At 44.4% G+C, this 12,509-nt stretch overlaps 1 protein-coding gene across 1 annotated transcript in view; it reads right to left on the bottom strand.

The window, feature by feature from the left end:
• Positions 1 to 2,217: 2,217 nt before the first annotated feature.
• The window catches only part of Sparcl1 (SPARC like 1), a 33,188-nt gene continuing 22,896 nt past the window's right edge, over positions 2,218 to 12,509 (bottom strand). Inside the window, exons 5-11 of the mRNA XM_052198913.1 lie at positions 12,418 to 12,487; positions 11,670 to 11,788; positions 10,723 to 10,843; positions 9,536 to 9,672; positions 8,165 to 8,313; positions 7,486 to 7,634; positions 2,218 to 2,730 (exon numbers count right to left, since the gene is read on the bottom strand). Of these exons, the coding sequence (XP_052054873.1) occupies positions 2,702 to 2,730; positions 7,486 to 7,634; positions 8,165 to 8,313; positions 9,536 to 9,672; positions 10,723 to 10,843; positions 11,670 to 11,788; positions 12,418 to 12,487 (774 nt within the window). The 3' untranslated portion in view covers positions 2,218 to 2,701. The remainder of the gene's footprint in view (positions 2,731 to 7,485; positions 7,635 to 8,164; positions 8,314 to 9,535; positions 9,673 to 10,722; positions 10,844 to 11,669; positions 11,789 to 12,417; positions 12,488 to 12,509) is intronic.

The following is a 12,509-nucleotide window of genomic DNA, read 5'->3' as shown; positions in this document are numbered from 1 at the left end:
GTGATGTCTGTGAGGCTCTTTTTGTCTTTAACGTTACGGCGAGGGCATGGCCATCCCGACTAAAAGGAGAGGACGGGTTTTTACGGAATGTATAGATAAAACTCGTGCCCCCAGGAGGCTGACCAGTTCCTACACCCTGCATGTTGTTGACTTCTAGGAAGGAAATTATATGAGAAAAATTTGCAAGGCATAATAGGCGGTTAAGAATACGCACAACAGAGTGAAGCGATAGAGCAACTGAAGGAGGCCTGCTCTGCCCTTCACAACCAATGTTTCTGAAGTCAGCCTTCACGCTTGTAAAATCGTGTTTTGAGTTAACTTACCCGCTGCAGTTTAAGCTACATCGTTGTACTATGGAGTTTGGTTATGAAAGAACAGCTTTGCCATACTTTTAAGGAGATTGGTGCCCAGCGGTTGAGACAGTCCCACCCGTCTACGGCTTACCCGCCCGCTGCTGAGACACGCTTAACTCGGGCTGAGCTTGAATCCCTCTGCTTGACCGTGGGCTCCCGTTTCTGCTTTCCTTCCTCATATTTTCCCTTGGTATATTTTCAGGATCCAAACTCTAAACTTTCTTATTTTAGTAACTGAACATGATATAAATCATCGAGCTACTCAACCCAAGAATATCACGCATACTTTGAATGGTAATAAATGATATTGCTTTAATTACCTGTGCTTCAAACGGTCCTTGGAGAGACAGATTTGGGAAGCAGTGTGGACTGACATCCCCACACCGGGCTAGTATTTAAGCTGTATCACTAATGCCTACATGGTCATGGGCAATGTGACTCACCAATTCAACACTAAACCGAGCAGTTGGCTTCAGACCAGGAGCTCAGCCTTCTAAAAGATCACAATTACAGAGATAGACTTAAAGACTGATTACTAAGAAGACGGCTTCATCTCCTGGGCTGGGATCAGAGTGATTCTTTATCAAAACCAACTGGTTATTAAAAACTAACTACCAAGAACATGAATGTGCTTCTGTGGTCTTCTAGGTCTGCATGTGGGGTCCTTAGATTCCTGTAAGATTTGAACATCTCTAGTCTTAGGATTTACGTTTCAAAATGAAAATGATTTTTCACATAAATGTTTTAAAGTAAATGTTTAGCTGGAAACCTTAACAATATTAAAATCAGTTTTCCTTATTTTTAAGGCATTTTTTACAAAGCCGCCTGAAAGTAAAATAAAATTTAAGTCTAAGTGACATCTCTAGTATAATTATAAAGTGTAGTTTCTAAAACTTAACTTCTAAAGAAGACTTCTAATTAAGAAACTTTGGCATACAGAAATGTGGTCAGAAGTTTAGAATAATTTCTAAAATTAATTTCCTATTTGATAAAAATTAATAATTAGATTTTGGCTAGTCAAATTGAACCTAACTATCTAGAAAGGACAAGTGGTTTGATGCGGTTTTAGTTAAAGAACAAGTGACTTATTGGTCTCCTAAAATATAAAAACTGAAGCTATTTATATTGATAGCTTTGATTTCAATAGAAAAACTACATAACCTTCTACTTTCTTATAAACATTATAAAAAGCAGAATTAAATGGATCCAAGGAACTTTTGGTAGTTTGCTTCAGATATTGGAAAACCATATGGTGCTTTTTATAATTATAGGCATATAATTATAAATATATTATATAGGTGAACATATAATATATTATGTATACATATAAATGAACAATATATAAGTATGTCATTGTAATTATATAATTGTTCTTTTATGCCCATGTTTGTAGCATAACAGGAAAGCCCAGCTAGAAGCATACCTTTCTAAGACACAATCAGGCCCTGGGAGTAGTGCTTCTCTCTTGCAGTGTTGGCCATCACAGCAACCCCACGTTTTCCCCTTTTTTCCCTTTCACTTTGAGAAATGAAACATGGGGAGTTTTCAGACCTCTGTCTTTCCAATGCACACGCCCTACTTTTGAATTGGTTGGATAAAGCAGTGTAGAATCACCCACATTTTAAACTGAACTTGGCTATAAAGCAATTAAATTCAATCCATTCCCCTCTCTTCCTGCTACATCTTACATAGTGACAAAGGCCATTCACAACTTGTAACGATTTGTTTGCCACAGAAAACACCTCTATGGTTCCTTTAAAAGCACTTTTTATTCCTAGGAGTAAACAAGCACCGTTCTGTTTTATTCTCTAATGTAAGCCCCGGGTTGGTCTTTTATATTTGACTGTTTTAAAAACTGGAAATAATCTTGAGCAGACATTTGAGATTTTATAGACTTTTTATTAGGGCATCAAGACACTGAAAAGGAGGCATGTTAATCTCAAAAGAGCAGTATTCCACTTCCTTAGCATGCTTAAGATGGTATGGACAATACAAACATTATTTTTTAAGTAGTTTATAATTATCAATTATAAATGTGGATGCACAGGGTGACATTACCATGGCTAACTGTCCCCAGACAGGGTAATCTTTTACAGACATCGACTCTACTTAATTTTAAAGTTTTATTTCCTAGGTTAATGTTAAGTGCCTGGCATATATATATATATATATATATATATATATATATATATATATATATCACCAAGAAGGAATTACTACCACTGTCTTCTCTCACATGCAGACAGATGTTTTGCTCCATATGGATGCGTAGCGTCACGGCTGCTCACATCTGCAACAATTGAAGCAGGCGAGGCGGATGGAAAGTTCCGATTCTCTCAGATCTTAATTCAAAAGAGGAGGTTTTCATCTATGTCCTCTGCAAAAATGAATAAATAAATAAATAGACAGACAGACAGACAGACAGACAGACAATGCTTTCTAAAGCCATCCAAGAAGCCACAAATCCGAGGAAGGCTAGAGCCACGAGTGAGCGAACTCATCTAAGAAGGCGATAGCACAGTGATTCTCATCATAGTTTGAACTTTAGAAGATGTTTCTAGGTTTCAGCCCTGGCTTCTGGCATCAGAATCCCTGGGGTAGACAGCTGTCAAATGGATCTTTAGGTGTGCTCCTGACATCCCTTGTACCGTTGAAGACCATCGACAGAGGAAGGGCAGGTGATTAGGAGGATCAGACCAAGAGGTGCCAAGTACAGGGTGGCTATAGGGTGGCTGAGGTGCTGCAGGAGGAGTCCAGGCACAGCTCGGCTAAGTTTGAACGGAGTCATCTGCTGATCGGCCTGTAGCTGTTGGATGGCAGACACAGCCTCGCCCTCCCGGACCCCCCAGTGGACGCTGGACCAGGGTGGCCTATCGTGACTGCCTGGACATCCCTACAAAGGTCTCCATCAAAGGACCTGTGAGCATTTCCTGCTTTTGATCTTCCTACAATCGGCACACTCTCCTTCTCTCCTTCGCACTACCTTCTTTGACTTGGAATGATCCTGCAGTCCTTCACTTTGGGGGTGATGCCTCATCCTCCTTTCTGAACCCCTTCTCTACTGTCTGCAATCCACACTTTGTAATTCCTTGGTCTTTAATTATAGACCGTTCCCTAATGATGTAATCAAGTTTCTTTGGCATTTTTTTTTTTCCGAGACAGGGTTTCTCTGTGTAGCCTGGCTGTCTTGGAACTCACTCTGTAGACCAGGTTGGCCTTGAACTCAGAAATCTGCCTGCCTCTGCCTCAAGTGCTGGGATTACAGGCGTGTGCCACCACGCCCGGCATTTCTTTGGCATTAATAATCTCCTTCCTTAGTTTCAATTGCCTCCCATATGCCCAGATGCCTCTTTTCCTCTTGCTGGGGATAAACCCAGGGCCATGCACATGAGAGGTAAGAATTCTACTGCTGAATTACATCCACAGCTCTCAGTGTGTATATTTCAATTTCTAAACTTTCTGTTGAAACCCAGACTCAATGTTGAGCTATGGGTTTTATTTGTCTTGCAAGTAATTAAAATTTCATCATGTCCAAATGGAATTTGTCATTGCCTCAAATCTGCCCCTAGCCTTCCGTTTCCTACCTCAGGACAAAGTGCCTGTAGTTATCTTGCTGGGTCCAAGGCAGGTACGGGGACACTTGTGGCCACTCTCTGGATTGTCTCAGCTGCCTGCCTGATGTTTCCCTCCAGCCTTTGGCTCCTTATAGCCCAAGGCTGCACAGGCTGCGCATGCATATTTTTTCACCATTTCTTGACCATATTACTTTCTTCTCCACAACCACAACTTTCCGAGTGAGGTTCTTATCAACTCCTGGTTTTACCACAAGATCCTCAACATTCTTTACTCTTTCTACAATGCAACCACAAAACTCTCCTGTTTGGAGATGCCCCAGCACTCTTAAAATAAAGTCTTTAAAGGGCTTAGGAGACCCTGTGTGGTCTGACTTATTGCCCTACTAGTTTCCTTTAGAAGTTTTTCCCTAAGAATAATGGAAGTCGATGTTAATAGGTGGCGTATTGGTTTGGTTTTTTGTCAACTTGACACAGGCTGGAGTCATCCAGGAAGAGGGAACATCAGTTGAGAAAATGTTCCTACCAGATGGGCCAGTAGACAAGCCTGTGGGGGCATCTTCTTGATTGATGATTGATGTGGAAGGACCCAGCCCACTGTGAGTGGGGCTACCCTCCCAGCAGGCGGTCCTGGGTTCTGGAGAGCAAGCCAGTAAGCAGCATTCTCCATGGCTTCTGTGTCAGCGCCTGCCTCCAGGTCGACTTCCCTTGGGGATCATGTGACCCGAGGGTTGTAAGATGGAAGGAGCCCTTTTCTTCCCATGCTGTTGATCATCTCAGTAGAAACCCTAACTAAGACATGGTACATCACCAGTGCTAAATAAAGGAAGACCCTCCCACAACTTCTCTGGACTTGTTTTTACAGCTAAAGGTGAGACCGTCTTGGCATGGCATGCCCTGATGCACATAGCTGGCTAATGGCGGAACTGTGCCATTTGGGTGTGGCTGGTTTAGATCCCAGGCAGCTGAAATTCAGGAAAATGCTGGCTAAAGTTTATCATCTTCTTCTGTGTCCTTATTAGCTTCCCCGGGGAGGAAAGCACAGTTATAAAGAGATGCCATTCTCTCTCTGTCCCGCCCCGCTATATCCCAACGTGATAACTTGTTTACTTTTTCTAATGGAACATTTAATGATGGCCTTATTGGCTTGGTATGTGTTAATCTTCTCCTGACTGCAAAATAGCATCACGCCAGCCAGACCACAGGGACAAACAGGACAATTAGTAGTTCTGCAAGTCTCTGGGCTTTGACCTCTTTTGCTCCTCCCAGACAACCTCCCACTGCAGAGCCTGGGGAGTCTGAGATGTCTAAGAATTGCAGACACTTTTTGCAAAGGATCCAGAGAAGCAAAATTCTTTCCTTAAGTAAATTGCCTTTATGCACATTTGCCTTTTTTTTTTTTTTTTTTGGTTATTTGTTTTTTGTTTGTTTGTTTGTTTTAAATCAGGTCTTTAAAAATCCCAAGTCCTGTAAGAAAACCTATACAAAAACGTCCTGGCCCAGCTTAGTTCTTTATGCCAATATGCATTGGGTGACATGAACCTCAGCTGCGGGTCACTAAGGGAGAAACAGGTTCCATGCCGCAGGTGGCTACCACATGGTAGGGTCCTGAGGGCAGCTGCAGATAGCCCGCTGGGTTACCTTAGACGCTGATCCTACAGATGTCCACTACACTAGCTCACAGATTGATTACATGACCCTAAGCCAGACCGGTCCAGGCCAGTGGCTTCCAGACTCCAGACTCAGGCAGGAGGTTAAGCTCCTACTCTGGGGGTGATCTCTTATGTAGAATAGCGAGGTTCCCACAGAAACAGGTTCATCACGGTGTTTGCTCAGAACTGTTTACAGCAGCAGGATCTCACAGCAGCTGAGCTATAAACAACTCAGTTCTGACGCGGTCAGGTCTTCACTTCAGGGGATTCTGACCTTTGATGACCTTGCTTTTCTTGCTGCTTGAATCATCCATATGTGTTTTTAAATATACCCATAAAGCATCTCTGTGTGTGTTTGTGGCTGTGGGTGGGTGCACACATGCACAGGTGTTCACGGAGGCCAGAAGACAACCTCAGTGTTGTTACTCGGTATTTTCCTAGTTGTTGTTGTTTTGAGACAAGGTGGAACTCACTGTGTAAACCAGCTTGATCTGGAGCACACAAAGATCTACCTACTTCTGTCTCCTGAGTTCTGGGATTAAAGGCCTGTACACACAGACACACAGACACACAGACATGCACAGATACACACAGCTATACACACACATAGCATATATTATTTTGTTTTTATGAATATGTGTCTGTGTGTTCCTGAGTGCGGATGTGTGCTTCACGTGTATTCAGGGGCCTTGGAGGTCAGAACCATCAGGTCCCTAAGAACTAAGGCTGCGGGCAGTTGTGAACCTTTACCTACTGCTGGGAAGTGAGCCTGGGTCCTCTCTCAGAGCAGCAAGCACTCTGAACCACTGAGCTGTTTCTCCAATCCTTTTACCCATCTAGAGACATGGCCTCTCTACAGTCTGGAACTTTGTAAGGAGACTAGACTTGCTATCCAGGAAGCCCCGGAGATCCTGTCAGCACGATGATGACAAATCCTTGCCAACGTGCCTGGCGTTCTCACACGGGTGCTAGGGATCAAACTCAGGTCTTCATGCTCACATGATAAATAGTGTACCAAAGGAACCATCTTCTTGGTCCAACAATTTCTCTTTGTCTCTGTCAGCCTGCTTGTCTGTCTGTCTGTCTGTCTGTCTGCCTCTCTGATGATCACTGTTGATCCTATGAACAGTTTCAATGCACGGTGTTGGGGCATATCATAATTGGTTACCAAAAGTATTTTGACTCATGAAAGTCAACTCCTACTTAAGGAAAGGAAAGGATGTAGATTAAGATACAACGGAGTACAACAGTATATATATTTAAATTTGCTATTGTTAGAGTAATAAAAACCTTCTTCACTTTCGCCTGTTACTGAAGACACAGCTATCAGCCATTCAAGGAATAATACCTATGTTGTGCTTGTGATATGAGATCCTGTGTTGAGTTGGTGGATTCTGAATTCCAAGGTGTCACCAATACTTCCCCCTGTCAGAAGCCTGCTATTTTATCCCTGTATGACTTTGAAAGGTTTGACCTGTCCTCAGGCTAATGAAGATGTAAAGTTTTCCTTCTGAGATTCTGCATAGAACCCACATAAAAAGGCTGATGTGGTGGTGCCTGCTCGCAATACCAGCACTAGGAAGAAAGTGGTGAATACTCTAGGGCTTGCTGGCCAGCTATTCCAGGCCTATGAAAGACTTTGCCTAAAAAAATAAAAAAACAAAAAAACCCAAAAACAAACAAAAAATGAAAAAAAAGTAGATGGCACTCGAGGAAAGACAACCGAGGTTGTCTTCTGCCTCCATACGCATGTATATGCGTATGCACGTCCAAACGAACACATACACATGCGCACGCACCCTCGCACGCTCACACGCACGCACGCATGCGCCTTACATCAGGATCCAGTCCTTAGGCCACAGGATGCAGTGTTTATCTGAAGACATTGTTCTTTGCTAATGAACTTACCCTCTTTAATTCCGAAGCAGTGGCCCCATTCCTTCAAGGTGATGTGCTTATCCTTGTTGGGGTCACACTCCTCAAAGAAGCGCGTTATGCAGTGTTCCATGGGCACCAGGGAAGCTCGCAGAGGAGCAAGTTCAGAGTGTGTCAAGATCCTGCGAGAGGACAACGAACGTCAGCTAACTGCATGGCTTGTGCATGAGGACAGTCTCGGTCACCAGGGACATTTCCTTCTGCTTTGTATGCCAACAGAAAAGCTCCGGGCGAGAAGGGGTTACGGAGCCCGAGGCTCACCTCTTCCTGGGAATCCTCCAATCCCCGTCTCTGAATGTGCACCCGGAAGTTGTGCTTGGGAGAGCTGTTTTTCATTTCCTGGCCAGCCTGGTTTTTCCTAGAAGTGGCACTTGACCCAAGTTGGGCCGATAGATTACCCTGGGGATTTAGTTCAAGAGTGAGAACTGAAGGCATCTCTGTGGGAAACGCAGAGATTTAATAAGGAAACTCAGTATGGTAATTCAGGAGCTGAGCTGTTGCCGTGTTCAATTATATTCAAAGGGATTTTTTAATTAGCTTCCTAACCCGATGGTTTTATATTTAGTATTGGAAAATGAAGCTGGAAACGTTTCCAACTGGGTCTCTGTTTCACGTAGATATCATTTCATTAGAAAATGTAAAGGGTTTCTACCTGTCTGCAGGATGCTGATCCAGTTCGTTAAACTGCCAGTGCACAGGGTACACATACATGTGGTAGTTCTTCTTAAAGTCCCTCAAGAGAAGTTCGATGGGATGGTCTCCAGCCAAGAGTCTCTTCTCATCCAGGTAAATTTTCTTGACCTGAGATTAAGAAGGGAGAAGGTTGTCAGTTACCAGGTGACTGTGGTAGGACTGTCCCGTGTCAATCTTGCTTGAAGGGGAACAGAGGAAAGCCTGCACAGGGCTTGAAGCCTGGTTCAGAAAAAACGGATTCTAATCAATACAGCCAGCCCACCTGCCTTTCTTTATCTTTATTTTTGTTTTAGAATAACCCAGCAGAATAAAATTCCAGTTTATTGCCGGACATTATGTATATGCATTTTTGTATAGTAGTCTGTCCTCTTGCCTTGAATGTAAACGTCTTAAGGTGGAAATTTTATGTGCCCGCTGCTGTATCTTCAGAACTTAGGTCAATTCTGGCATCTAGGATATATTTGATAACTACCTGATGAATGACTCTTCTCTTGAAACATTGGAATCAATGCACTGCACTTTTAAACCCTAACATGTTGCTGATATTATGAGCAATTAATTCTCCGTATAGCAGAATTCATGTCTGCTCTATGAGGGCAGACATGTTAGATGTAACCATGTTGGGACTGAGAAGACAATGTCCCCCAAAGGCCCAGGACTAAACCTCCACAGACAGAGTCCCCAGCCCACGGCACTCACGGAGGTGGTGAAACCATTCAGAGACAGGGCCTAGTTGGACATTTGCTGGTCATATGGGGGCACACCCTTGAAGGGGATGTTATGGTGCCCGAGGCTCACCCCTTCACTGGGAATCCTCCAATCCCAGTCTCTGAAAGGAGCCCAGCACCTCCATTTTGTTCTGCTCCTGGTCCACCGTGAAGTGAATACATGTTCCCTGCCACAAGATCCCATCTCATCACAGGCCCAAAGCAACACAGCTGAGCTCAGTCACAAACTACAGCTCTCCAGTCAGCCAAGGCACCTGTCTTCTTTCTATAAGTTCTGTTCTTTCCATATTGGTTCCAGTCATGGAAAACTGTGATCACATAAAGGCTGAATGTCTTAACTTTGCTCCATCCCAGCTTTCTGTAGACACAACTGAAGGGACACTTTCCAGGCCACTGCCATTGAGTAGGATGTGGCCACTTTGGCCACGCCATGAAGGTAGTAACATGGAGGGTGACCACTGCGCTGTGGTAATGCATGCAGACTAACTGTATGCAGAGGGGAGAGAAGGCTTTCTCCGCCGCGCTATGCGATGCTCCCGCCACGCCCTTGCCCACTTAGGCTCTGAGGAGAGGCCATCGGGCAGCCGACCCAGGACGCTTACCTTACTTCTTTGCTTCTCGTTGAGATAGCTGCTGTGCTTGGGATTCGGCTCGTAGAGCTGCATGAGGATATTTTTGAGCCAGTCTCTCATTCGCAGGGGAAACTGAGTCACTTCGAAGTCCGTACAGGCGGGAATAGCTGGGGTAAGCAGGAAGCACGTGACTGACTATACTTCAAATAACAAGTCACAGGAGGCTCCCTGCATGCTCCAAGTTGTTGGGTAATTTTTTGTGCCTGGATTTCAGGATGTTTTAAGAGATTTCTGAATAATTTTGACATGCTGTAAGGGACTGAGGAACACTGTTATAAAATCAAGGACTAGGAGTTTGGAAATGGAGGTCACCTGGGTTGTCATTGAGCCCCAGACGTTAAGTCGAGCCGAGCTCCCGTGCAGTAGCAAACCACGCTACATCTCTGCATTTAAAGAGGCCAGCGGCTGTTCCCAGACCACCCAAGTCTGTGCCTCCTGCCGGGGGGTGGGGGGGATCATTTCATCACGGTCTCCCTGGGTCTCAACGATGTGGCTACTACTTCACCACAAGGCTTCAGAGTGTGTGGTGACAAGCGGAGAGAACACAGAGTAACACGCCAGCCTTCACGGGCTTCTGCTTAGGATGTACATGGCTGAATTTGTCCACATCAGTGGATGGAGCAAGTCAGAGGCTAAATACTTAATATCAAGGGGCCAAACAGTGTCCACCTTGTGTGTGTAGAAACTGAGGAGAAGCGAAAACATGAGTGGGCTGTACTAGTGTGGAAGAGCCAGGGGAGCCAGACACGACTGAGAAAATCCCAGAAGATGGTGTTCAACAACTTCTGGAAGAATTTACTGCAATTCAATTCTCGACAAAGAAGTTAAATTGAGAGGAATGATTCAGACAATTCCCATCTTTCATGTCTATAAGTGCTTATTACAATGGTGCCTCTGGACTTGGGGTGGGGAGGACTGGAATTGTCTAGGTTTCTTGAAAAAACAAATAGTAAAACAAAATTATGCTTCCAACATGGTCTCATGGAATCAGAGTCTCCTATGATCAGGGCCTGGGAATTCCTGAGCCCATCTTAGTTTCAGACTGCTCTCATAACGATAAAAACTTTTTTTTGTCAGTACATATAGAATTCAGAGAGGCACAAAAATCACCCCAATTCACCCACAAATGATGGTTGGCAGTAGTGGTCATGTCTTACATTTGCAAGCTCCAAAATAATCCAGCTGCAGTTGGTGTCCCTTTTTGGTCCCTTCCAGCCTGCACTTGGTAGCGAACAGGTGACAGGAGCTGGCGTAGGTCTGGTTGTCAGTGCCACAAGCCTAGGTAAGGAAAGCAAGGAGCGGACACTCACTGGAGAACATGTGCCTGAGGCTCACAGGACACCTGGCAAGGTGCTGTGCCGAAGATGAGCTCTGGTAGAGTCTATAAAAATAGCAGTTCTCCAGTTTGGCACACACACACACACACACACACACACACACAATCTGCTAAGTTAAACCAAGGTGACAACTTAGCTCCAGACATATCTGCATGGCACTATAATTGTCCCAAGGAAGGAATTCGAAATTTCTCCTCCTCAAATGCTAGAACCATCTTTTAAAAGTATGGGTATAATGCACACCACACTCCGTGTTTACGTATGTATTCACAGAGATGCACATGTGTGTGTGTGTGTGTGTGGCTTAGGCTGGTGTTGGGAGAACCTTAGCTGAAGATGGGTGGGGTAGGGGCAGTGTTAGGGCATGGTGGGAAGGGTGGGAGGAAGACTCTCTCAGTTGAACCCAGAGCTCATCTATAGCACCAGTCTTCTCAGTCAACTTGCTACAGCAGCCCCATCTCTGCCTTCTGAGTGTCCCGGAGTTACCACTCCCACCTAGCAGTTATGTGTGTACTGGGGATCCCACCTCCCGTCCTTAGACCCACACAGAAGGCTTTTCCCACTGAGTCATCTCCTCCACCCCACCATTAATTTTTAATGACATGGTTCAGATACTTCGATTTCTGTGGTATCTGTTCCCATTCAATATTACTTCAAATATTAAAAACCTGTGCCTCTATTTATAAAATAGATTCAATAGCAAACTGTTTCCAATCAAGAAACTAGAGTTTTGGTGTATCTTGGGGACCATTCTTCGGAATACTTACTTGGTCAAGGAGTTTTGCAGGGGGACAAGTCTCTGGATCTTGGCAAATACAGTGAGGTTTCCCTTGTGGATCTGTTTTGCAAGTGTGTCCTCGTTTGCATTGGAAGTTTGTGCAAGAATCTAACAGGAAAGATTGGAAAAGGAACAGAGACACAGAGAAATTGTGTATTAAACACACAGTCATCCAGACGGCCAGTTTCATTTTAACAAAATAAGACAGGAAGTCAGATCCTAGAGTATGCGAGAGCAGGAAGATGCTGGAAACCACTTTAATTGATGTGCTAATCTGCAGATAGATGCGTGTACAGGAGCTTAAATATCTTCTTACAACAGACTGGATTGGAGCTGGAAGAGGACCCTAGCTTTGCTTGGCTAGCCTAAGGTCCTCCACATCTCAGGCGTAGAAAACAAGGTGCAGAGAGGTCTGAAGCTAAGTCAGGAGAATTTAATTTATTGAGATTAAAGATGTCTGTGGTTGGGGAAGGATGGGTTTGAGAATAAGCAGCAGAATCAATCCTTGTCGGAATTGAAAGCGGGTGGGTTGTGGGGGGATAGAGATAACTTTGTGTATCATCTCAAAAGGTCGTTCAGCTTGTAAGCACATCGGCTTATCAAACATGTATTACAGATACCAACACGTTATAAACGATTTCCTTGGGGAGTCTGGGGACGGGGACTTCTGGGTCATAATGGAAGGGGTGCTCTGCATCCCTCCTGGACCAGTCGCAGCTCACCCAACGTCCACTCACCAGAACTGTGCCCTCTCGCGTCGCCCTCATCTGAAGGTTCAACCTTTGGTGAGCTCTCTGCTTCCTTGGCCTTTGAAAAGAGCAAGAGCAGA

This window comes from Apodemus sylvaticus, chromosome 11 (genome assembly GCF_947179515.1).
Source record: "Apodemus sylvaticus chromosome 11, mApoSyl1.1, whole genome shotgun sequence".
NCBI classification, from domain to species: domain Eukaryota; kingdom Metazoa; phylum Chordata; class Mammalia; order Rodentia; family Muridae; genus Apodemus; species Apodemus sylvaticus.
The sequence above is the reverse complement of the archived record's forward strand: the minus strand, read 5'-3'. Positions and strand labels throughout refer to the sequence as shown.